General features: G+C 37.2%; 1 protein-coding gene across 7 annotated transcripts in view; it reads left to right on the top strand.

Moving 5' to 3' along the window:
• The window catches only part of LOC117610975 (TWiK family of potassium channels protein 9), a 222,782-nt gene extending 201,834 nt beyond the window's left edge, over positions 1-20,948 (top strand). For all 7 annotated transcript variants that reach the window (XM_034338846.2, XM_076693346.1, XM_076693348.1 and 4 more), the window contains 3 exons: positions 19,354-19,559; positions 19,809-20,094; positions 20,460-20,948. In XM_034338846.2, the coding sequence (XP_034194737.2) occupies positions 19,354-19,559; positions 19,809-20,094; positions 20,460-20,740 (773 nt within the window). In that variant the 3' untranslated portion in view covers positions 20,741-20,948. The remainder of the gene's footprint in view (positions 1-19,353; positions 19,560-19,808; positions 20,095-20,459) is intronic.
• The last annotated feature ends 4,300 nt before the right edge of the window (positions 20,949-25,248 follow it).

Genomic DNA, 25,248 nt, shown 5'->3' with positions numbered 1-25,248 from the left:
ACTATTTCAAGTCTTTGTAGGTCAACAGATAAAATGGATATTCCATATTACTAGCGGGATTGAAATTTTCTGAATTGGTTTTCAAGAAAGGAATTCTCATATGAAAAAAAAAAATTTGATTTATTCTCTGAGCCATCAGTTACAGGACACAGTGTATATCCATTCGCAGCACTCTAAAAGTTAAAAGGGTGCTCACTACCACACGCGATCAGAACAGAGACACGAGGAAACACGGAAGCGATGTGTAAGCGACGTGTTTTTCGCTTTCCCAGCCCCGTCACGCTCCGGTTTCTAGCTAACCGAGGGTCGTACGTGAATTTCCATAAAAATTAATGTCAATCCACGGGGCTCGTTTCAGGAAAACCCCCGACGGGTTTCGTGGCTCTCTCTTCCGTGGCAACATCCCCGTTGTAATAGCGTAAAACGAGCGAACCTGGAACAACCTGTACCTAACGTTATCATCCTTTCCCTCTTTTCAGCTTATTCGACCATGGAAAATATCGGAATATTCATTTCGATCGAATTACATATTCGAAAAAGGGGGATGAATAAAAGCTTCTATATATATCTATATATTATTTTAACGCTTTGAAATTTTTCTTAACTACCATTAAGGCAACCCAATAAAACGAGTTGTTCATTTTTAATATTAAATTCCCAAATTAACAAATTAAATAACTAAAGCTTTGCATTGATCCGTCAGTGAATACAAAGGAACGAAAATCAGTAGAGATCGAAAAAGAGAAAGGCGCTAATAGAAACGCGATGAAATTAATTTATCACCCTCTGACAAACTCTGAAATCAAATATCACGAAATAAGGATTATACGTATAGGTATAGGAGAAGAGTGGAGGCCAGAGAGGAAATTAATCCAGTAAATCAAAGTGAGAGTCAAAGAGCCACAGGCGTGACAAGGGCGGCTGAAGCGAGGGGGTGAAACAGGAAAGACAAAGGGTTGAGTAGGTTCGGTAGAAAAGGTTATTGATATTATAGGTCCCTTTGGTTCTCCATTACTCCGACAAAAGGTTATAAAACTTATTGGATGATAAAACGGGGCCATGCCTATTGCTCGTTGAAAATGCATTTTCACTGAATCGCATTTGTGTTCGCGGATCTCTACCACCTGCATAACACATCCCGTATACGTGTTGGTAATATTGATTTTATGACGTGTTAAATTCAACGCGATCCGTGAGTTAAAGTGCTGCCAGTTTGAAACAATGGAATGAAAATAAAAAAAGTCCCTTCGTGAAATTAAAATCGCTGACGCGTACAATTTAATATACCTACATGCGAATAATTGACATAGTATTTTCTCTTTTATTGTAATAATTTTCTTTCGTGATTAATAGGACAGTCACGCGAGAAGAGTCCATTTTTAAGAAACTTTTAATGAACTAAGATCATCCGGAAGAAAATTAAATTCTTTCAGCTAGAGAAACGTAACTGATGGCTCGGGCAATAAATTTCAACTATTTAATTCTTTCGTTGAAAGGTGATACTCATATATTACGTAACAGGTGGCGTGTAATTTCAATAGCGTCAAACAAGAATTTCGTTGATAAAATTTATCGGGTTAATATCTTAAGCTCGGATACCGTTTCTTCGTTAGAATCTCGCGCAGCTAGAACAGCTGGCTCTCAAAACGTTTCTCGTCGCATATTTTAAAAAGAAACAAAGTGACAGGAACACGGAACGCGAACAACCGAAAGCAGATTTAGGGTGTTGCAGAGGCTGGGGGGGTGTAGAGTTGTAACTATGCGTTGTACGTTATTCGGACAGTGGAACACGAACTTGCTGTGCAAGCATTCTGAAAAGAAAAAACATACACCATTCGTGGAAAGTCTATGCAGAACAGGTAGCATTTAGTTTCTTTTCTGTGCGCTTCTCTTTTCTTTTTTTTTATATCTTCTATGTACACGATATTCTAAAAATTACAATTTAAACGATGGAAGGATCAGTACCGACAAAGTTATAAACCTTGGAAAATTATTTTTGTTATTTTGTAGGTTGGAATAATAATTCTTGAAATTTTAATTTTCACGATATTAATATTAAAATCAATTTAGAGGAAGTTAACGTAGTTTCTGCTGAGTAAACAGCCGCATAATAATATCTTTCGTTTAATCCTACAGCATATCATCCTTTCCATATAATCCAATTTTTCCTGTAACCGGAAGTTTCAACCTGGATAAATGATCCTCGGGGCAATTTCATCGGGGATAACCAAAAGACAGGCTTTGACATTCGAATCGATTGGTTCGCGTATACGTCCACGTTGAGCGTAGAAAACGCGTCGATGTCCGATACGATTGTCTTTCGTCGAATGCAAACGTTCCGTGAATCCATCGCGTGATCCTTGATCCTTACCGTCGTTTCTCTCGGAGATCTCAAAAATACCTTGCCCCCGCGAAGCCAATTGGAAGAGGGAACGGAACATCGATAAATCAGGGGCGAAGGCGAACGGAAACGATACGATCGAGGCGTCGACGGACGCCTTTCTCCATTATTCGGACATGCTGTCACGCGGGGCGACACAGAAAGAGAGAAATAGAGAAAGATTTGCCAGCTTTCACATCCAGCTCGCGGGGGTTAAAACCTTTTTCCCCAGAAATACACGGAGTTTATTGACTGTCGCAAATCGCGTAACCTCCCCTTCAACCCCTTGCTTTCCTTGCCGTGTTATTGAGTTCCCGTACGCACGTATAGAGGGTGAACATTTACAAAATTAATTTTGATTACAAATGTAATATTTAGAATTTTATACCAATCGAAGTCACGAGATGATAAATGCCATAACGCATAATTTTAGGTATCTAATATTTCTAATTAGGCAACTGAAAAAATAGTTATTAATATAGATGAGAAATTCAAGTGTCACCCTTATAGGGGTACATGGCTGGTCAAATTATTACACTATTAGAGACAGATTAATTTGCGATTTTAGGATTTTTATTAATTTCACGATTGTTATAGAAAACCATGATTTACTTGACACCCTATATATCGAGTTTATGGTGGTGCAAACATTACAGGCACGCGCTCGCCCACACCGACAACTGACATGCATTACGGTCACGTAGCAATATTCAAATAAACCACGACAGAAAGCAACGTGGCATAATAAGTTCCTGCTCCACCCTTTCCTCCCTCCTTTACCTATCCCCCTGGCCGCCAGGATGAAGAATAATCGGGCGAGCTTTTGCCTTCGGTCCGGTGAAGTTTCCGACGGAAAACGGAGAAATATTGCGATCTTCCACGTGTACAAACGGCAGCCGAGGAATTTGAAAGGAAATTACTCGTGGACGGTGATTTATAATGTAGTGGTGCATCGTCCACCGGTCGACCGCATTGTTGCAATATGAAAATGATTTCAATGGCACGTTATCAGAGAAGAAATTACTTGCTCGAATTAAGGTAATTTGGCATGCTTTGTTCCATATAAAAGATTATTCAGTGTGTTAGAAATTTGTTTTACAGCTTAATTAAGATTACTTTTTATTTATGGGTGATACTACAACCCTAATCGAACACCCTCTAGATAGGCATTTAAAGACATTAAACAATTTTAATTAAGCTTTTTACTCGCTGAGTTGAATAAGAGATCTGAAAATGAGGTTTGTCCTGAATTTAATAATACAGTGAATCTTTTAAAAATGTACGACACGGGACCGACATCTGTCACATACATATTTAATGACACGGAAACTGCTGCTCCTTAAGCTGTGTAATGTTTAATGCTTGCTTGAAAAATGTAGAAGCACTCGTTAACCATTCATTCTCCATTCAAGAACGAATGTGTAATTTTCCAATTTGTAATGTTTATTTAAATTTTACTAAGAGAATTAATTTTTTTCACCAATTTTATATACGCGCGAACTTTTCCACTCTGTTAGTGGAACTTGTTAAATTATTTCTTAAAACTTGCCCATTCGACGATTGATGAGCCTCTGTTACACAAAACCATACGGTGAGTTCTATACAACACGGGGGGAAAAACGGAAGGAATGCCTCGTTCAATTCGATGAATTAAACGGCAACCAGGTCTCTCGACGCAGATTGGAAAATTCGTAGCGCGATGTGCACATTTCTCAGCCGGTGTCAAATACACTGTCGGCGAAGGCGAGCAATAAAAATAAAAACTAACAAACAACGCTTCGGATCAAATCGAATTTCCGGACGGGTCGAAATGATTTTGAGCGAACGGTGTCGCGTTTGCCCCGTAACTCTTCTGTGTTGTACTTCCGGTACAACGAACGATTCCCCTCGTTTTTCCCAATCCCTTCTTCTCGTTAGATGCGTTCACCTGAGGTAATTTATTCAGTACAGTAGACCAATGGTGTTTAAATATCAATGGGCATGCCATTTAACACGTTGGATGTTGCATGGACCAAGGGTGAACTGAATTATTTAATTTGAAAACAGGTTACGACTGAAATATTTAATTAAACAAGGAAGATAATTATTTTTTTATTTTATTAAAGTTAATTAAATTACAGCAATTGACACGATGAATGTTTTCTTCAAATATTGTCTTCCACTATGCTATATAAATTATTAATCATGAATAGATCCCATAAACCACCCTTTGTCCAGTAATTTTCTGCGTGTCGAAATGATAATGGGTAATATTTTTATAGCAATGAATTTGCATAATACGACTGATAGCATATTTCATGATATAGAAAGGTCGGTAAAAAATTTCTGCCTAGCTTGCATTTACTAGAAAGCCCCATGAAAAGAGGTGAAAATATTAGTTTGAAAAGGAAACGATATTCAAATGTAATGAATTTATCCATTCAATCTTCTTGAATGATTTTATAAAGAAAACAGTTTTATAAATATTCCTCCTTTGAGTATTACGCAAGTGAATTAGTGTTATCAAAATCTATTATCAAACTATAAATCTTCAATGATTCATAATTTTCCAGGATCCTTTTTATTACATTGTTAAGATAGCTGAATAAGGATTTCTCCAGGTCCTGAATGAAAAAGAAAAAAGTCGTTTGTTCTGGAGAAGTCGAACGATATTTTGCCAGCTTTTGTATCTGTCCTTTTTGGATCGTATTTCGATCTGTCCCAGGGGGATAAGTAAACTTTTGGCGAGGAAGGGTAGCTTGCTGCCACGTGGTTAGACAACGGGGTTGAATGGAGAAAACTTGGTTCTGAGAAAGGCGAAGAAGATTCTCTCTGTATATTCGTATTATCTCAAGCTTCGCGACACTTTAACCAAGTTCTAGGTATCGATCAGTGTCACGTGGTTTCCTTAGAAAATCATGTTGCCCCGACTTTCGTGGTTTCCCATTAAGATTTTTCCCTAACTTCCACGTCAAAGGCAACAGACTTTAATTAATGTTGTTAACGTCCGAGGCAGTTATAAGTAGAAAAACCAGTTATTTATTTAGCCACGATATTCTTTTATTTATTTTGAAAATATAAAAAATAAAAGCCGACGATGCATCATTCTTTATTACCGCACAAAACGCGTCAATATTTATCGTTAACCGACAGTTATTCCAGCATTATTCGGCAGAGGCTTTTGGAAACGAACGAATTTCAAATAATAATTACTATTGATGTTTTACAATACCAGGATTTTATTCGTCAAGTAAAATTAATGTACCTGCAATAAAATTCCGTCAATTGTTACGCTTGGAGGAAGTTGAAACGCGCAAAAATGTCATTACGAGTTAATATTTCGCGCATAAAATTCGAATATAAAATATTTTCGAACAGCCGAGGCAACGCGTAAAAAGAATGATGTTAAACAAAGATGTATCAAAGGTGTTTACATGGTCGTTAGAAGGAACATGGAGAAAGTATAACAGCTTGTAATATCCCGGTTGCCGTTAGTATCTCGAAAGGGACGGACCAATCACAAAATAATTAGGCAGTAAAGCGATTTGCTTATTACACGTAGGATGATATAATTAATGCCGTTATTATACCTCTCACCCGTTCGCCGGCTATCCCGACGTCATCGTTCCCCATATCCCCGGGAGATCCTGAAAATAAAATCCCCGGGATCATCCGGCCGGCCTCGTATGTACAGAGAGAGGACGGCCAGGACAGCGGGGCAAGCTTTTCCTGGATTTACGAGTGGATATTATGCAGATGGTACTTGCATTAAACGTACCGACAGTACAGTGCTGCACGGATGAAAAAACAGGGGCTGGGGTGAGAACTAATTGGTAAATGGCTCACCTTATACAGCCGTCCGCAAATTAGCGCTTTTTCTCCTGGAAAATCTATGAAATAGATGCTGCTGCTGGTGCTCGTATTTCGGCATGCTTGGGAAAAGGTAGGAAAATTATGTGCAATTGCTACCTGAATAGCAAAATCGTTATTTGCAATGACTGCAGATCTTTGGCAGAATTATCTTTGGAGAATTTTTAAATACGTATGTAATTTTTATTTTTCATATTTAAATAATTTGGCTGTTTTGCATAATTTTTTTTTATTTGGTAATGTTTGTCAAATATCTCCTGTGTCACTTTTTATGCAAATTAACCAACATTTACATAAAAAAACAAAACGTTGTGTGTCCCAAGTGCATTGTAAATACAAATAGGTAGAAAACATTTCAACAACCCTTCGAGAAAAACGATTTGTCAGCAAATGAAAATCAACCAGCATTGGACATTGCACGTTTCCTCTTGAAATTGCAGCCCTTTGACTTCCTCGACCATTTCATTTTCTCGTGTATGTAGGTACATACATGTGCTACCCTGTTCAAAAAGTTAGAGGCGAAGTCAAATAAAATACAAACTATTCATTTATTCATTAATTTCTATTTGGTTACGTTCAAAGCGTTTGTATAATAAGGTAGAGAACAGAGTGTTCCTTGGACTCTGTGTCGGAAATTATTAAAATAAGTAATTAGAACAAAATTAGAACAAAAGTTGATATAACTTTTCACCACTTTTTTTTTAAATTGACTCGTCCTGGAACTTTTTCAGTGGGGTGGTTTATGGAACACCAGTGGAAATAGGATCGATTGATATTTCCTTGGAATAATTTATGATCAATTCCATTCGATCTGTATTCGTAACGCGTGCTGGACTCGATATCCTGTTTTAAATAACAAACAATATTCCTGGTATCGAAGTGACTGCGGTGAAAAATACATCTACCAAGCAGATTTATTACGTACCAGTTATCGTGCCTCTTTTTTGACCTCTGAATTCTTTAATCCAACAAATATCTGTTAAGTGTTAAAAGTACGATAGGTGAAGAATTTTATTATTCTATTATTTCTGGTAGAAATGGCTACAGCGAAGGGGTTAAACATTTCCCTCTCTGGAATTTCTAGGAAATAATATCGATTACCATGTCACAGCACGAGAAGATGTCTGTGAAAGTGACCCACCCTAATCACCAGATCCAAACCGCCCATCGTCGAACTATTAGCAACTTCAGTGATGAGTTTTGACTCTCCTTAACCCGTAGCTTCGTAACGATAGAAACTTATGGTTACATTTATCCACCGTATATGGTAAAGGTCTGACACACCCTTAATCTGAACCAAAACGTCGATGTTCCTCCTAGATATCCATTCTCGATTATTTTTTCCAAATAGGTCACTTATCTTTTTGATTTTTAAATGAAATTACCACGCGAACCGACTATCCAGCGACCCATCAATGACCAGAGTGGTCTTCGGCAAAGTGGTCCTAACCCTTTTGGGTCAAAGGATAGTCGAATCGCGACTTACCAGGGCATGAGACGGAGTCGGAGCAAGAATATCGACAGCTACGAAACGACGCATCCGTGAGTCCCTGCGATAGAATCCATTAACTCCCCAGCCTTCGATGAAAGGGGTCTAACCGTATAGTAGAATCCACAGCACAGGTCTCGACCGAATTCGAGCACCCTACCGATTGATCAAGGCTGCAGGACCAACCAATATTTCGACCAGAAACCATTCCATGCCCATTGCACTTATGTAAGGTGTTTAGGTTTGGTACCAAGATGACTTAGAGAGAGTTATTAGATAGCCATTTCGTTTGATATATGTCGTGATTAATAGTAGAAGCTTCGAATGAAGGTAAAATTAATTAAATATTCAAGGTGTCTCGTTGCCATAAGAATAACTCATCGATTCTTAACCCTTTCGCTATTATTATATTTCAAGATAGCCGATGCGAAATAAAATATTAGAAATAATAGAAATATTAGTACGATATGAAATATTAGGAAACAAAAGCCCTTGTGCCTAGAATTATTTTATTAATTTATAAAAAATGTATTGGTGGACTGATAGCGAAAGGTTTAACAGCCACGTATGAAATTTCGTTTCACTAGCAAAGGTGTTCCTCGATTCTTTTCATCAACTTTGACAAGGGATTTTCTTCGCTGGTATATCGGTTGACGTCAGCCAATGGTTTTAGAGAGGCTTAATATTTGCTTTGTGTCCGATATACGCGCACCTACACACGTATGTCCGTACATGTGTGTAGAAGCTTTTCGTTATCGGTAGTGTGTGCACAGCCGGTTAGAAGCTCGTTTCGAGAGCGGAAAAACGAGGAAATCGAATCAGGCGAGAAAACGATACATAAAGATAAAAGGGGGAGGAGAAAATGAAAACGTGAGAAAAAGTGGAGGGATGGAAGCGATAGAATTTAGAAGAACGAAAGAGAGAATGTAATAGATAGTGAGAAGATAACAATATATTCGGTGTTTGAATTGCGAGCTTAAATTATTGCAAGTATTCAGGTTTATTCATGGGGCTGTATTTTATTTCTTTTTAGAAGTAGAGAGCATTGTAATACACGAACAGACTTAATTAACGAATAGAAATACGTTTTATCTTAGATTCGTACGTGTAATGAAGATAGACCACTAATAGTGAATTAGTTTCTACGATTGCTTCTCAATCGTTAAAGATCGTTAAAGAACGAATTGAAGTGGGTTAGATCAACGATTTCCCACGCGAAAACGTTCACGGACGATATTTATTGGCTCTGAAATCGTGGAAACCGACAAACGATCGTTACTGCCTCTTGAAGAATATTTACTGCTCTCGGGCTATACAGATATCGGAGAAACCGATTTCATACAAATAATTTTCTAATAATTTAAAATCAATTTAAGATTATTATTTGATTTTGAAGCTTCTTTTATTACAAGAAAAATATATCAACCCCTATTCTTCCCCTATACTGAGCATCAGTATATGAACTCATTGAATCATTAGGTCACTGTCACGACCTTATTATCCAAGGTCATGAGCATTAGACCCTTAGTTTCAGGGTTGTAGATCTTTCAGATGATTTACCATTTTTGACACAATTCAGTGGACAAAGTTTGTCAAGTGTAAATAAGTATGATCCATGGTTTTAAATTTTGTCCACGCTATTTTCCAGGCATTATAAATACTCGGATACTGCTAATTTAAATTTTAGAAAAACAGAAAAAAATTTTCTCTCTTTTGTATAGAATATAGCCGTCTTCTTCAATAAAAATTGTCGGTGAAAGCTTGTATTGGATAGCGGACGGGGTTTGTACGAGAGTTAAAAATGTACGATAAAAACAATGCCGCGAGCACAAAGATGGCGTCATCGTGCTGTTCGTGAAAACACATTTATAATCCGTTCCGTAGAACGTGACATTGCAAAATTGCAATAGCAGAAAGCATCCGTGCAGAAAATGCGGAAATCGCCTCGCGTCGGAAACTGTCGTGTGCGCGATACCGGTCTTCTATTGCCTGAGAACGATCGTGAATTGGCTTTCGTTAAAAACATTTCATGTCAGTCGAAGATGACTAATACTTTTACGCTTGGAACTTCTTGTACCATGATATTAATGAATTTCGTAGCAATCGCAATTAATTTTCCTAGGAAAAATAATGATATATATGTATATACAAGGAAAGAAGGTCTCTTGATAATGTGACATTTAATTTCGTGCTTTCTTAAAATTCATTAAACCTTCACAAATATTTGTTTGCAAAAAGGAAACAAATGATTGACGGTTTGAATAACTTCGATTTTACTCTGACACCTATTAATTCGTTCATTGTCGAAATTGATGAAAATCATTTTCCTCTAATGGAACGTAGACTGGGTGACACCTATGAAAAGGGGAACATGGTTTTCTCACACATCAATGTGAAATAAATTTCTATTCGTACACGTGGTATTATCGAAAATAATATTTATTCCACAGAAATTTTATGATCGTTATACTGGGGACTTTTGCGAAATGAAAAATTAACAAATTCAACGTGAGATCGGGAATTTGTTGTTGAATTAATCCGATATTGCGTGCAATTAACCGACGGTATATCGGTGGGTAACGCCGATTTGTATACCGAAATTAAATTATTCTTAAATGCGATTATCGTCTTTACCTTTAAATGCGTTAATTACTGGATACCCGGGAAATTTCGAAGCTGTGATAATATTTAAATACAGGATTAAAGATACCAATGGCCCGTGCTTAATTAAATTACAATTTAGTATTTCTTTTACGTAATATGATACTGTATCGACATTACTATTAATAATATCGACAGACGACTACCACAGCTGCATTTACAGCAGCTTCTGACGGAGACTAATGAACACGATGGGAAGAAGATGAACTGAAAGTTTCACGTTTCATTTATTCTTATTTTAACGAAAACTTCTGTTCTGATATGGCAGAATATCGATTGATATATTCAGATGTCGATCAAAGGGGATAAAAAGATTAGTAAACGCGAAAGAGATTTTCATTGAAACAAATTTTCGAACAAATCCACCAACGCGACACTAAGCTTCAAGCAATAATTCCTTGCAACAATTTCATTTCAACCTTATCTAAAATGGCCGCCATTCGCGTGAGAACGTTTTAGAGAAACGTTATACAGAAACGTGGTAGACAAAAGTGGAAGACAGTTTAGAGGGAGGAAAGGTGACGGTGGTAAGAGAGTATCATCTCGGCTGGGTGAAAGATGAAAGGGTGCACGAACGAAGTATTAGGCAGAGACTCATTGTTCCAGTAATTACTACTAATAGCCATCCCATGGGGGGTGAAGGAGTGAGACAAAGTAGAACCAGGCTATTCTCTCGCTGTCTGGAAGAGGCTTGAGAACATTCCAGCTCGGTAAACATCCGAGGCCATAAATTTTTCCCAGATCCCATGGAATTTTCCTGCACTCTTCGGGATCCTTGTCGACATTCGGTGACGGTTCTTATTGCAAGGGGACAGTTCACGAAATGTCGACGTTCAGCGAAATAGAGTTAGAATTCATGGGTGTCGTTTAACACCTGCACAACCATCCCTAAAATTGTTATACGAAAGGGAAGACACTTCGAATTTTTCATTCTTACGAATTCTTTCTAAAGTTAACCCTCCAACAACTATGATAAAAATCGATAATATCTATTTACAGTTTTCTTAAAAGATAATATTTTTGTTGCTTTCCGATGTACGGAGCTTCATCCACCGTTTCCAGCTTTTATTAGGAATTTTATCGTGGTCCCTTGTGTGGCCATTTCGAACACGTGTGACACATCTAATGGAAACGGTTCCGAATAATGCGTCACTTTGGCCGATGTGCTCGCGTTAAGTATCGAAGCGTAACTGTTTCCAGAGGTTAACAAAGTTTCTCACTTTCACCCGTCGTTCCCGAACTTTCCTATAAGATCGTCCTCGATACACGTCCCCTTATTAAACTGCATGTTAACCAATCGTGGACAGGGTCCAAGTTTGAATCTGATAAACGATTCGGCTCCGCACAAGTTTCAATATAGGATAGAGTATAACACGATATCTTTCGGGGAACTTTCTTGGTCGGCTTCCAAATTTTCGCGACATACCCGCGATGTCTCTGGAATTATTACCGAACCGATTCGTATTTCTGGGATCATCCTGCAGATACAATCAACTCTTCGTTCCGTTCCTCTCGTACAAATGTATTACGTAATTTCCAGTATTCGCGTTTTTCCGGGGTTCAATTTGTTATTCCGGAAAAAGAAACGATGATGTTATTAATAAAATCTACAGGGCATAAAATAAGGATTTTGTGAAAAGGTATACCAGCAGGCAAACAGAGTCTCAAAGATTCATCAGAGAGATATTTTTACGTTCCAAGAGGAGTTTTATGTTCGGAGAAAATATAAAAGATGGAATTTCAGATTGTAAGATATTTAATAAAAAGAAACAGCTGGAAGGAAGCAGCTACCAAATAGTCCATTAAAAAATCTGAAATGCCACAAGTCGGATAAAATTGAAGAAAATAACTTCGAAATTAATAAGGTCGTTTTAGGGATGAACAGATAGAAATCATAGAAGCTTCAAAAAAGAAAAGGAAACATAATTAATAAATTAATTCTAATAATATTGTATTAAAATTGTCTATATCAATTCTACTGTTATTTATTTGACTTCATCTTCCTGAGCCCCTTCTATCAACCATGTAAATCTTGCCTAGAGCAGCCATAACTCCATGTAACATAAATAATCCTCAACAAAGGATGCGGTTACGCGTTGACGTCGAGATTCCGTCAATAATTTCCTGCAACGATAATCCCAGGCACAGAAGCTGCGAAACGTAGCCAAGCATCGAACAACCCCCGAGTGGTTTATACTCCAACCCTATCGTCGACCTTATCCCTCGTCGTGTCACCTTCAACACGTTCACCCAGAAGATGTGCGTTTCCATGAAGTAGAAACATCTTGCCTGCCTGCCTGCCTGCCTTGCTTCTCGCATAAGCCAACATGCGAGATATATTTTATAGAGAAACATCTCCCTGACGGTGTAGTAGAGGCAACCTCGTAGAAATATCTCATACATCAGAGACATACATCGTCCCTACGAAGCCTCGAACATTCTCTGCATCTCCTTTTCTATTTCATTTTACTCCATCTTTTCGTCGGTTTTTCTTATTTTTCTCTATTTCATTCTCTTTTCAACGAATATTATTATCAGTCTTCCTCGATTCCATTTCATTTATCCATTTTCCTCTCGGTTCGCCGATGTTAATTTTCTGTTTTTCTCGAATTAAACGCGCCATAATTTTAATATTTTACCGAGGAGGCATTAAATGTTTAAAATTCTTCGGTGGCCGTAATGGAGGGGGAGCTTGGATTCCTGAGGTTGTGGTTTTACTTCGTAAAGGTAATACCACTTTATTGCGGTAAGAATACGACCTTTAGTATCCGGTTCACCTTTGCTTTAATGCCCTTTAATGCCCACCGAACCCTCTGCTTTTCTTCCTGATTGCCCTGAATGGTAATTAAGTCCTGTCACTGGAATCAGTTCAACTTTCAAAGGAGATTTTTAACATGTACGATATAACATAATACATTCATCTTTTAACCAAATTATAGTATTCGAGGGTTCCGGGTATAAACCGTGTCCTCAATAAAAGTTTCCAACCTTTCATCAATATTGCAATAAATTTTATTAGAGGTCCTGCGAACGCACTGATACTGATATCTATTTATGATGCTGTAAAAATCCGCGAAAGATAGGGGTTGAAGTAACAAAAGTGATCTTGAATGTCTACTTTAAATCCACTGTAACAGCTATTTTTGCGTTTTTTTTTATTAGGGTCTCGATTCCATAATATTCATATTCACTCAGTATAACTATTTTGTCTAAAAAAATTTCATAAATTTTGCATACAATTCTCTTTTATTTATATTCAGAAGAAGCTGCGTTAAAGGCTATCAATCGTTGTAAACGAATTGTTAATTCTCAGAAATAAGTGAAATCTAAATGACGAGTGAAAGGAGAAGTTCAATCGCGCGGCAAACAAGGCACGCAGCTAAATAACATCGGGACGCGGCGGCAGCCGGCTGCTAGACGATACAGCCCGGCTGTCCCAGATCGTAATATCGCTTTAATTATGTGCGCCGTATTTGCGCCAGGCCGCGTTATTAATTTCAGGTCCTCTCGCAGAGAGACTTACCATTACGACCTCGGGGGTTACGTCGGGTATCCCGACAAGCCTGCACCGTAGAACGACGTCGACAAGGCCGGGGTGAAAAGGGGGTGGGATGGGCTGCGTGGCTGATGGCGAGAGAGTAGGAGGTTGTTCACTTCTCTCCCAGGATACCAGTCAGGCTAGCACACGATAGAATGCATTCACCCTAACGTGGCACACGGCTCATCTTCGAGATGTTATTGCACTAGCAAAAGCACCCCTTTACCCGTGCTAGCCGTATATGCAAATTATTTCGAGCGGTAAATTAAACAGCTGAAGCTACGACGGCGTAAATTGCTGGCCCGATAAAGTGTCACTCAAAATTTTGAAACCACTTGATTCGTTGATGTATCTATTTCGTCTAATGAAAGTTTCTTAATAAGGCTTAATAATGACAATGATAGGAAAATGAAACAGATTTTCAGGATAGATTTTCCCTAATGATTCGAGTGGTTTCGACCTTTCTAATAGGCTACGCCGTTTGGAATCAGGTTTCATCAGTTAAAGCATTATTCCCTACCCCAAACTTTTCCTCCCTAGTGTAATCTCGTCTACACGAAACACGAAATGACTTCTGTCTGTTCTCTCAACGATACTTTCTCTTTCTCCTGGTATATACACAACACGATGAGACTGTAATCCTAATTTATTCGACTTCTTCATTATGAAGCTCCCACTGAAGGAAGGTATAAAAAAGGGGAAATATAAGTAGGAATTCATTTTCTCATTTAAGGGTGGATACGATGTTGGAGTTATAGCGGGTTTCTGATATTCCAGCATGCTTAGGGTTTTGGCAATGTTGTATTAATAGACTTTCAAAATAATTTTGGAAACGGAGTAATGTAATTTATTAACTAAAGTAAAATGAATACAAGGGCAAAGTAGAGTGATAAGGATTAATATTTTTAGAAACGGGGTCGAACCCTGTTAATTTTTTCTTCGAAAAAAGTATAAAGCCGAAAGTATAAAGGGTCTTCTCGTCCCTTATGGCGTGAAACAAGAACATCCTTATCGCATCGCTGCTCATCGTGCTGGCGTAAATCGGTTACGGCTCCAGCCAATGGTGGCCACCGTCTATTATTTTTACCGATGTAATTTCTCCTCGTTTTCCAGACAGTTTGGTCGGTCGTCTCGTGGAAAATGCAGCCGCGGATTGCGGTCACTGTGCAAAATAAATAATCCCCGGAGTCTCTTCCGTTTCTCGTTTCGTTCCGCTTCGTGTGTCTCCTGTCTGTTACTCTGCTACCTTTTTTTATCACGATACTGTCATCTCGTTACATCGTACCGGTTTATCCTCTTCCTCTTGTCTCAACATCATGTTCCCTTTTCTCATTCATACGTGTACTGTCTTTGAAAAAAAAAGAAAAAAACGACGGATGAAAAGTTGTTTGTTCGTTTATCGAAAGCGGAGCAAGAATATTTTGATAACGAACAGAGGACATTGTGTTTCCTGCTGGAAACAAAGAAACAATTATGTAGCTTCATTGTTGTATTTGGAGACATTTTCATGACATAAAAGTATTACTAAATAGCACTTGCGACACATTAATTCAAAGCTTAAAATTTGTCAAAAACTACTGTATAAACGATGCGTCGTTATTTTTTATAAAGAACATTCACATTGAATTTTTAGACGCGTCAGATATAAGGAGACAAAGTGGAGCCTTTACACGATAACGCACGCGGTCGGTATATTAATAAGCAAGTTTTAATCCAGTTTAATGTTCGAGCTACGTAGTTTCGGGCTGTGGCATCGAAATCTGGTCGATGGTAACAACTTGCGATGAGAAATCAATTAAACGTCTTTATGCTACCCTGTACGACGACGCGTACACCGATAGTCGAACTCCGACAACATAGTGGAAAGCATAGGAGGACGTGATGTTGCCAGGTAAAGTTCGAAACAACTGTTCATGATGTTACCGTATCTCTATAACATGCACTGAATGGTTTCAAAAGTAGTACCACCATTCCCAGTAATTAAGAATTTATAATCCGTTAATTAATCCTTTTGAAAAGGCGAAGCACAGTATTCAATCGTGTCATGGAGTTAATTAGAGAAGTGTGGATAGTTTTAACACGAACTCTGGTAAATGGATAATTTCATGTTTTAATCAGATATTAACACCTTTTGAAATTAAATATTTTTTATTCGAAATTGGTTTTATTTTTATTTTTATATTATTACTGAATTAGAGTTAAAAAAATATTATAAGGCTAAAAATTAATATTTAATTAATATATTAATGAAAATTTAATATTGAGAAAAAGAATTTCTCGAAATGTTTAGATATGCAATGAAAGTAATTATCACTAAACATCTATGAATATTACTACTCGATTTTGATAGTTATAGGTAAGATAGATTCATAATTGCTGGTAATAGAAACTATTAAGATAATTGATTACTAACCCCATAATTGTGAAATAGGTGTGTCATTAGTACGTTCGAGCCAGTTTAAAGGGCAATAAAATCGCGATACATGCATCGTTTTAGAGTGTTAACTGCAAAGTTATTGAACAGTAATTAACAAGTGATTAATCAATTAAATTTAATCTTACCGTAGTAATCAATGAAATCGTTTTATATATCGGTACCTTGAAATTTGAAATTTCATGATTTTTCTTCTTCTATTTAAGATAGGGAAGAATTCTTCTATATTTCTTTTCTTCCTTAAACTTAACATTAAGCGATTCATTTTCGAACGTTGAAAAGTTGAAGAGAGGTCGTTGAAAGTTTCACGGACCAGCACTTTTCCAATAATCACGGGTAGTTATACTTAAAACCGAAAGTAGACGGCCAGCTTAGCTAAGTAGCACATCTTAAAGTTTCCTCGTACTTTTGGAAATCCTGCAGGATGCCCCGAAATCCAATCACCGTGCCTCCTTCGAACACTTTTCCATTTATGGGAAGGGTAAAACGTTCTCGTCAAAGGCGATTTCTTTCTTTTTCTCCTTTTTTTTTTATACTCAACATTTCGAGCGTAAAGAATCCATGAAATCGTACAACTTTCAAAGTAATTAAAATCGTAATTTCGGAACTGAGATTCGTCGTTTTTACTTCGCCTAGAAAGAGAGCTCTCAATGGTTATTAAATAATACATTAGAAACGACTGGGTGTCTGTGTAACATTTTGCAGTAGTATTACGTTGAATGACACACAATTTAATGAAAAGAGAATAAAACTGTCGTATGTAGAAAATTAAGAGAACGTTGAATAGGAGGAAACGTAATGAGCAACATGATATTTATGAAACCAACGGTCCGGTATTTTTACTACGTACATTTTGTATAATTTCGTTCGCAGCCACCCAAAATTACACTATAATAGAAAGCATTAGATTTCACGTGAAATTTCATATATTTCGTCTAGAATAAATTGATCATCTGAACATAATTTATTTTTCTTATTACTTTGTTCGATCATTTTCAATCAGAAGTAATCAGTACCACGATTAAACAGCATATTCAATTTATGTGTTAAATTTGTATGAATAAATAATTTTTGATCTCCAATTAAACCTTGATTACCATAAAATTAAATAATTCTCTGGGTCGAAATAAATGATTAAACATCATTGAATAATGTAACAACACAATTTTGTAAAACATGATTACGTTGAAATAATTTATGTAGGAAATTTCAAACAGCAATGGTCTCATCGTCGGTAATTTTCAGGATACCTTAAAATTTTATCTTAGTGTATCTTGACAGTATTTAGAGGAGTATTTCAATCATTTCGGACTATACTTGAATGGCACTGTATATAACAAACCATACTCACAATTTTGTAGTTGTCGGACGAGAAGTCTTCATTATCTCGGAACGGGTGAGAGTTCAACTCGGGCGTAACGAGGTCATTGTGGACAAGTTTCTTGGTCTAAGACAGCTTGTCAAACTTGGACATGTTCCCAATGAGTTTGCCAAGTCTCACTTGAAGCGAATTCGGATCCGCAAGTCTCGCGTTAACGCCTGATTCTGTTAACTGTAAACGATCTTCCAGCTAACTTTCTATTTTACAACAATATAGTTTCAATAGAAATTCAAATCAGGGAACTAGTGAAATTATATTTGGTACATATGATATTGCTAATTGCATATCATTTCTAATAAAGATGTAATAACAAAAGAGAATTAAAAAACAATATTTGCCTCTTCGTATTTATAATTTATCAAGAAATTTCAACGAGGAAAATTTTTACTACAAACAGGGATTGAACCGATAGCGATACAAGAGTTTTTATAACTTTCACAAGCTCCTTCCTGTGGCATACTTGTGAAGTCTGTTGCCCGAATATAATTCAAGAATCTGCATAAATATGCATGGTATCTCGTATGCATCGAGTTTGCATTAAGAAATTCAGATATGAATATGCGCCGCCCAACAAACCCGAAGTTTCTTCAGTATTTCTGATTACCTTGCGATTACTTTGGATCCCTATTAATAGATAAGCCGAGAGGAAAAGTGAAAATAGAATAATTAGAAAAAAATGAATCATAGGAAAATCTTTCAAGCTTCATCCACATTATCTGTTTATAATATCTGGAATAATATGCACTTTTTAGAAGTGCAATCTCTTTCCCATTGAAAATTCTTTCGTAAGTTAAAGATACTAAGAATTAAGGACACTTTCGAAACTCCTCGATTTAAAATTGAAACTTTCAGCAATTTAACTTCCGGAGTTTACAGGAAGAAGTCTTCTCACAGTAGCTATATGCAACTGCTGGTAACTATATTCTAATTGCGCAAAGTTCTCAGTCCAGTATTTCTTTCAGTAAATTAGATTCAATAGATCGTATGAATCCACAAGAGAATTACTTGATCCAGAATTTATTTTTAATTAGAATTTTAACAACTTAGACGTCCAAAGGCTCCCTCGTTCACCATCCAATGTCCTCCATTCTGGCCTCGAACTATTTCGATGCTTTATTTGAAACACTATTTTACCAACAAAACGGTAGGTGACAATCTGCCGCAGACCCTAATAAATGGTAACAAATAACGGATAGGAAAGCGGTCACACGCCGTCGTGGACGATAAGGCGAAACGACAGTGACGAATAGGTTTCCGTGGGGAAAACGCGAGCTTTCCGTTAGCGCAATTCCATCGGCAATGCACTCGAAACTGCTATCATACACAGTCCAGAGCAATTCCAATAGGCGATCCATTATCTTAAGCGGTGTCGACCCGATCGATTCGCGCCTCCACCTTTTTCCCCCGTCGTTTCTCGCCTATCGGGAAATACCACCCACTTCTCTTTACTTTCGCGAAACGCAACATATTTTTTTATCTATTATACTACGATTAATTAATAAGAAATTTGATATAACATCGATGAACACGGTGGTGCAGGTATTGAAAAGAAACTTCTTGATCAAATTTTTTGAATTTTCAGATTTTTATTCAATTTGTACTAATTTATGACACTTTTCAGGTTGCGGTAGCGTTACACCAAAGTCTACATGGGGTAAGATCGCAACCATGGGTTACGCCAGTCTGGGGATCCCCTTGACTCTGGTTTACCTGTCAAGTGCCGGAGGCCTCTTATCCAGGTGTGCCAGAGGGGTTTTCACGCGTGCCCTTTGTTGCTGTCTTTGTTCGAATTGCGGTTATTGTTGCTACGACGAAAGACGGATGGAGGTGTGTAATTAATACTAATACAACTTTAAGATCGACCTGGATCACTGTACTGTATTTACATTTTTAACAATTTTTCAATGCAAACGATTGTAATATTCCATTGTTTTCCACTTTCTGTCCGATGGAAGGATATAAAAATCCACATCGATCTTAAAGTAAATTTTCAAAGGCTTTCTTTTAATAAAACGGTGTCATTCTTTTTTTCTGTCATCGATCTTAAAAATTGCTTTGTAATTGGCGCGAACGCAGGAGAAAGAAAGACGAATGAGGAAGAAGAGACAGCAGGAGGAATTGGCGCAACAGCAGCAGCAATTGCAGTTGCAGGAACCCTTTTACGTGCGCGCAAATGCGTCGACGTTCACAAGCACGGTGGAAATTAAGGCCAGCCCGAAGGATGAAGTGTCGAGTCTTGGTTCCGGTGACAGACCCAACGTTACCATACTCGCACCAATCAGCATTTGTTTGGGCACGATGCTCTGTTACATCGTGGCAGGAGCTTTTACTCTCTACAAGTTTGACGGCTGGTCCTTTGTGGGTACGTTCCAAAAAAGATCCTAGATTTCTACCAAAAGACCTGCCTATCGACCAGGCTATTGTAAGCGTGTCACTTAACGCCTTTGATTATATATTAGGCTAATTTTATATAACTTGTATTAATTAGAAAATTGAAAAATTGGAAAATTAGAAATTAAGGAGTTAGGAGATTGAAAAATCCAGACATTGGGGTGTTGGAAATTATATGTACAATTGGGGTATTGGGAAATTAGAAATTAGACATCAAGGAAATTGAGATATTTTCAAATTTTCAAATTTTCAAATTGCAAGTTCAATAGCCCCTCACTATGAAATTACTATGTAATCAAATTAATAATGAAATTTATTCATTTCATGCAACTCTAGATGCAAGCTACTTCTGCTTCATGAGCCTAAGCACAATTGGGTTCGGCGACATGGTACCCGGTTCCTACCCACGGCACAGCCTCTACGAGTCCAGGAACGAGACCATTTGGTTCTGCTCCTGTTACATAATGTCCGGAATGGCGTTGACGGCTATGTGTTTCAACATCCTCCACGACGAGATCGTGCACAGGCTGAGCCATCAGGCGGAGAAGCAGGAGCCAGTTAAAGCCAGCTCGAGCGTGGACGAACTGTCCACGGATCCCTTCGCGTTGACCTCGTGACAATTTCCATCAGGCAACCTGTGCCACAGGAACGGCACCGACGAGAACGACATATGTGGAACCGAACCACCGACCAGCTTGTTCGCCCACGAGAACGAAATCAATATCCTGAAGGACTCTTTCAATCAAGTGGACGTCACTAGAGACTGCAAGCCGATCTTGAAGCTCGAGGATCACGTACCGCCGATTCCTGGTGTCTATATGTTGCCGAAGGTCGACGAGGAAGCCGAAGAAAACACTGAAATGTAAAACTGTATCGTTTATTTTTTTTCTTTTTCTTATTTCACCCCCAAGTCTGATGTTTGATAAAAGTAACGAAGTGAAAGAACCTGTTGAATGGGTTCGAGGACATTCTTGAGGAATATGTTCCTGATAGGTACACTCGATGAATATGTATGTGTTACAAAACGAAGAAGCAGTGACACAGTGTAAGCTTCGACTAACGACGAGAAAACTAAGAGAACGTTTTTCAATTCGGTACGTCGTCGATGTTAATTTCAAGCGTCGTGAATCAGTGACTTAACAGTTTTTCTATGTCTTTTCATAAAGTGTCTTTTTTTGTAATTCGAACCGATGAACGAAGAAAAGATCTTTTGTTGTAACAGAGTCCGAAGAACAGGTAAACCATTAACGGACTACTTTCGCGTAGTTTTCCGGATTCAACGCTAACCGGTGAGAATTGGTATGTATAAAGATACATTCTCGTCGAACAGAAGAGAGGCAGGAAATTTCAAAGAAAGTATATATTTGAAAACGGTTAGAATGTCGTTTCCGATGTAGGATGATTTTAGAAGACTTTTAGAAAATTATTTGATAAACGTTAATTGGAAATCATTAGGGTAGTTTCTTGCTTTCGGTAAATTAATTAAAACGAAATAATAGGAAAGCAAAACAAACTTAATCCCTTTCGACGAATATCCTGTTTGATTAAGTCATAATGGCATTGCGCAACTTCTAAGTAAGATGTTCCCAGGATATACGAAGCGTCTCCTAAATGTCCTGAACTTCCTGCAGACATTTCTGCGCTAATCCTGCGTTAGTCTTAATAAACGCCGTATCGCGAGAACGCGAAATCTGTGTTTTCAGTGAAATTATAATTACAAAATAATATCAAACAAACTTCACGTTTCTAATTAACGAATATCGGTAATCTTTTAACACATTGACTGCCAAGGTGAAGTTGGAAATTTTATCAAATAGTATGCATTTGATTTTTAATAAATCTTATCAATTATCCATAATTTCAAATACCTATAATCCATCCAATGAGACGAGTCAGGATATATTTACAAATTCCCGCGCTCGACGCAAGGTCGACCGGGGCTCATTGTCAGTTGTCTCCAGTTCTTCAAACGGTTCGGTCGAGGTTTGTGTACTGTGAGCCGGAGCTGCTTCGAACACGTGAATTTCTATGCATTTACTGTCTTGTCTCGTTGGATAAAGTATAATTAAGTAAGTAAAATAATTCCTATGGTAAATACGGCGGTCATCGTGTTGAAATAATTTATTTTCAGTTTGCAAATATTGGAAATGACATTCTCAACCAACGACGAAATCGACTCAATGTTTCTACACGCCTATTTAGATAGAAACTTGTAATAGTTTTTATATTTCTGCATTTAAGCACTCACGTGGTAAACACATTCTTGTCTGTAATCTAATTAAGTGGATTATTGCGTCTAGTTCGTAGGATGGAACGTACATCAAACATTCCTTTTGTACATTACATTTATGAATTAAAGTACGACACTGCCGAGATGAATTTTTAATATGAAAAAAAAAACATTTGTAAGGATATTTTGTAACCGGTGAATTTTTCTAGAATGAAAATCTTTACAACGTTTTAATATAACTTTGATCTTTGTATGTGTCTATTTTTATCATCGATCACTATTAAAACGTTCTTGTAAGAAATTATTTTCTACAGCAATATCGTGGCTCACTTTTAATCAATTATTCGTAATAAAGTGTACGTCCATTGGCTAGACGCAAAAATCGGTGAAAGAAAAATCACATTCGAATTCTATGCTCAAGAACAATAACTAAACTACTGTTGCGACTAGGCACTAATCTTTAAGAGTGTTGCATATAAAATTATCCACATTGTTTAATATCGGTATTTCGTGATATTACGAGGTGCGTAATGTATAGTCGTGAATTAGCTGTAAAATAATGATCTCTTTAGTATAGGGCAGACCTAACAGGATTCTCTTCTTCAAATAATAAAACAGTTATCAATTGTTGTACATATTTTGATCTCTTTATTATATATATATATACATACATTATTATACATATTTTGTTCTTATCAATTACATAATGACATAAAAGATGTACAAATAATCCATCTATCAAATTTTTACAATACTATCAGTCTGAGTATTATTAATTATTTACAATTCAATAAATATCGTTTATTATTAGAGTGTTACATGACTGATGGTATATAAATATAAAATAATATTTTATTTGTGTCAAAAAAATAAATGTAACTAAAAACACTACAAAATTAAACTGCATCCAAGTGCATACATTAGGTCTGCTCTGTACAAACGAGGAAAGAACCGCGATCAGTAGCGACGTAACAAGAAAAAGTGTCCCTTCTTTCTGTTTCTTGTAACATATCATAAGATATAAGGGAAGGTGAAAGGCTGAAGTGCTGCGCTGAGGAAAGGAACGAAGAAATGAAAGAAGACAACACGTTGCTCTGACCCGTGCATTGGTTTACTTCCGATGGTGTCGCGAATAGGCAAGCGAATTTCCTACGGTGTCTAATGACAATCCATATTATCTTCGAGCATTTATTAGAGTTATCGTTATCACTCGGTTGCCAATTCGATGGAGGCTCGTGGCTACCGGCCAAGTCAAACTTTACTTTTCCTGCTTGCGACCAACCAATCCGAATCATCGATCCAACCTGGGCTGACCGAGCAAACTTCCTCACACTCGTTCCATTCATTTTATGAGACGTTCCTTCAAGCTGACGCTTGGACAATTTGTTGTGGATAACCGCCTGTAACTTTCCTTCGATTCCTCTGACCATCTGATATTATGAACGTGCGATGGCACTGAAACAGGAAAGTTTTCTTTTTTAAAAAGCCTGACTGGCGTGAATCAATTTTCTTTTTTGCAGTGAAATTTAAATTAAATTAAATGCTATTGAAATTATTCCAGTATTCGGAAAAGCATTAACACCGGTAAGACAGGGGACATTTATCGGAAAATTTCATTTGCAAAGAGCGAAAATAATAAGCTTTTATATTACTTCCCAGGGTTATACGATCTTAATAATAGATCTATAAAAAGACAGCTGTTTCATTTTTCTTTCCTGTCGTTGAAATAAAAGAAAGGGCATAAAATATTGAAATTCGTTGGGAATTTAATTATCAAGTTTCATGTACTCGTAAATGTGATATAATGGTCCGAGGAATGAAGCCTTTTCATACGTATAACGTTACCTTTAGCTCCGATATGAATTCCCATTGCAGAAACTCCAAGACTTGGACTTTTCTTATTTCCTAAGATTTTCCCTTCCTGCTCGCCTCCTCCTCGGGGAAATATCAGAGAGTTCAAAACACTGTTCGGTCAGAAGGAAACTTTAGCGCGACAGTTTTGCGAGAAAAAATCAATAAAATTTTATGTTTCGCAGATTGAAAATAAAATATTTCGATCCTCCATCGATTAATTAAACGTTTTGTACATTTAAAATACATGATCGTTTCTACCAACAATCAAATTTAACAGTGATAACGTCGATGAATAAAATGTCAATTACATTGCAGAATACTTTCGAGTGATAACAGAGGACTTTTTCGATTAGAATTAAGCTACACTTTTATATCAACGAGCGAAACAAACATTATCGACACAGATGCAATTATTATTAAATTGTTGCACATGAGAAGACCTATTTATTTATTGTAACAAACAATGTACGATTCGAAACGACGAATTCTTCAACGTATCATTTGCCTCGTTACTATTATCCATCAGCCGTTTTGTATTAAAACAATCATTAAATAATTTATACGATAATTTTCCTTAGATCTTAAGCTTCAAATTGATGTATGGTACATTCTATTCGATGATACTTTTATGTCATGAAATTTGATTTAACCGATTCAATGTCTACCGAGTGAACGTAACAATTCATGTTTCTTCTATGAATGAAATTTGAAAAGAAAGCAGATCCGAAGGAGAACGTTTGTCGATTGCCTGAGCAACCAGTTGAGTAAAATCATTAAAATTAGCGTAGAGCTGATTCAGTATTCACAATTGTGTCGAATCGGCGGGATTTGCTTCTGCCGTCCTTCCGTTTCAGCGAATCCTATACGAAATTGCAACGTAATGTAATTTTCTCGAATGTAACTCATTCTTCGAGCATGCCGTGTAATATTAACTTAGAAGAGATCATCGGACGAGTAATGGCTGATTAATGACACACTGAGAACGTGGACATTGGTTGAACTTGAATTTTCTATACTACCATTGTACATAGAATTGAACGT

This window comes from Osmia lignaria, chromosome 3 (assembly GCF_051020975.1).
Source record: "Osmia lignaria lignaria isolate PbOS001 chromosome 3, iyOsmLign1, whole genome shotgun sequence".
Classification (NCBI taxonomy): domain Eukaryota; kingdom Metazoa; phylum Arthropoda; class Insecta; order Hymenoptera; family Megachilidae; genus Osmia; species Osmia lignaria.
Note: the sequence above shows the minus strand (reverse complement) of the source record. Positions and strands in the feature narration are given on the sequence as shown.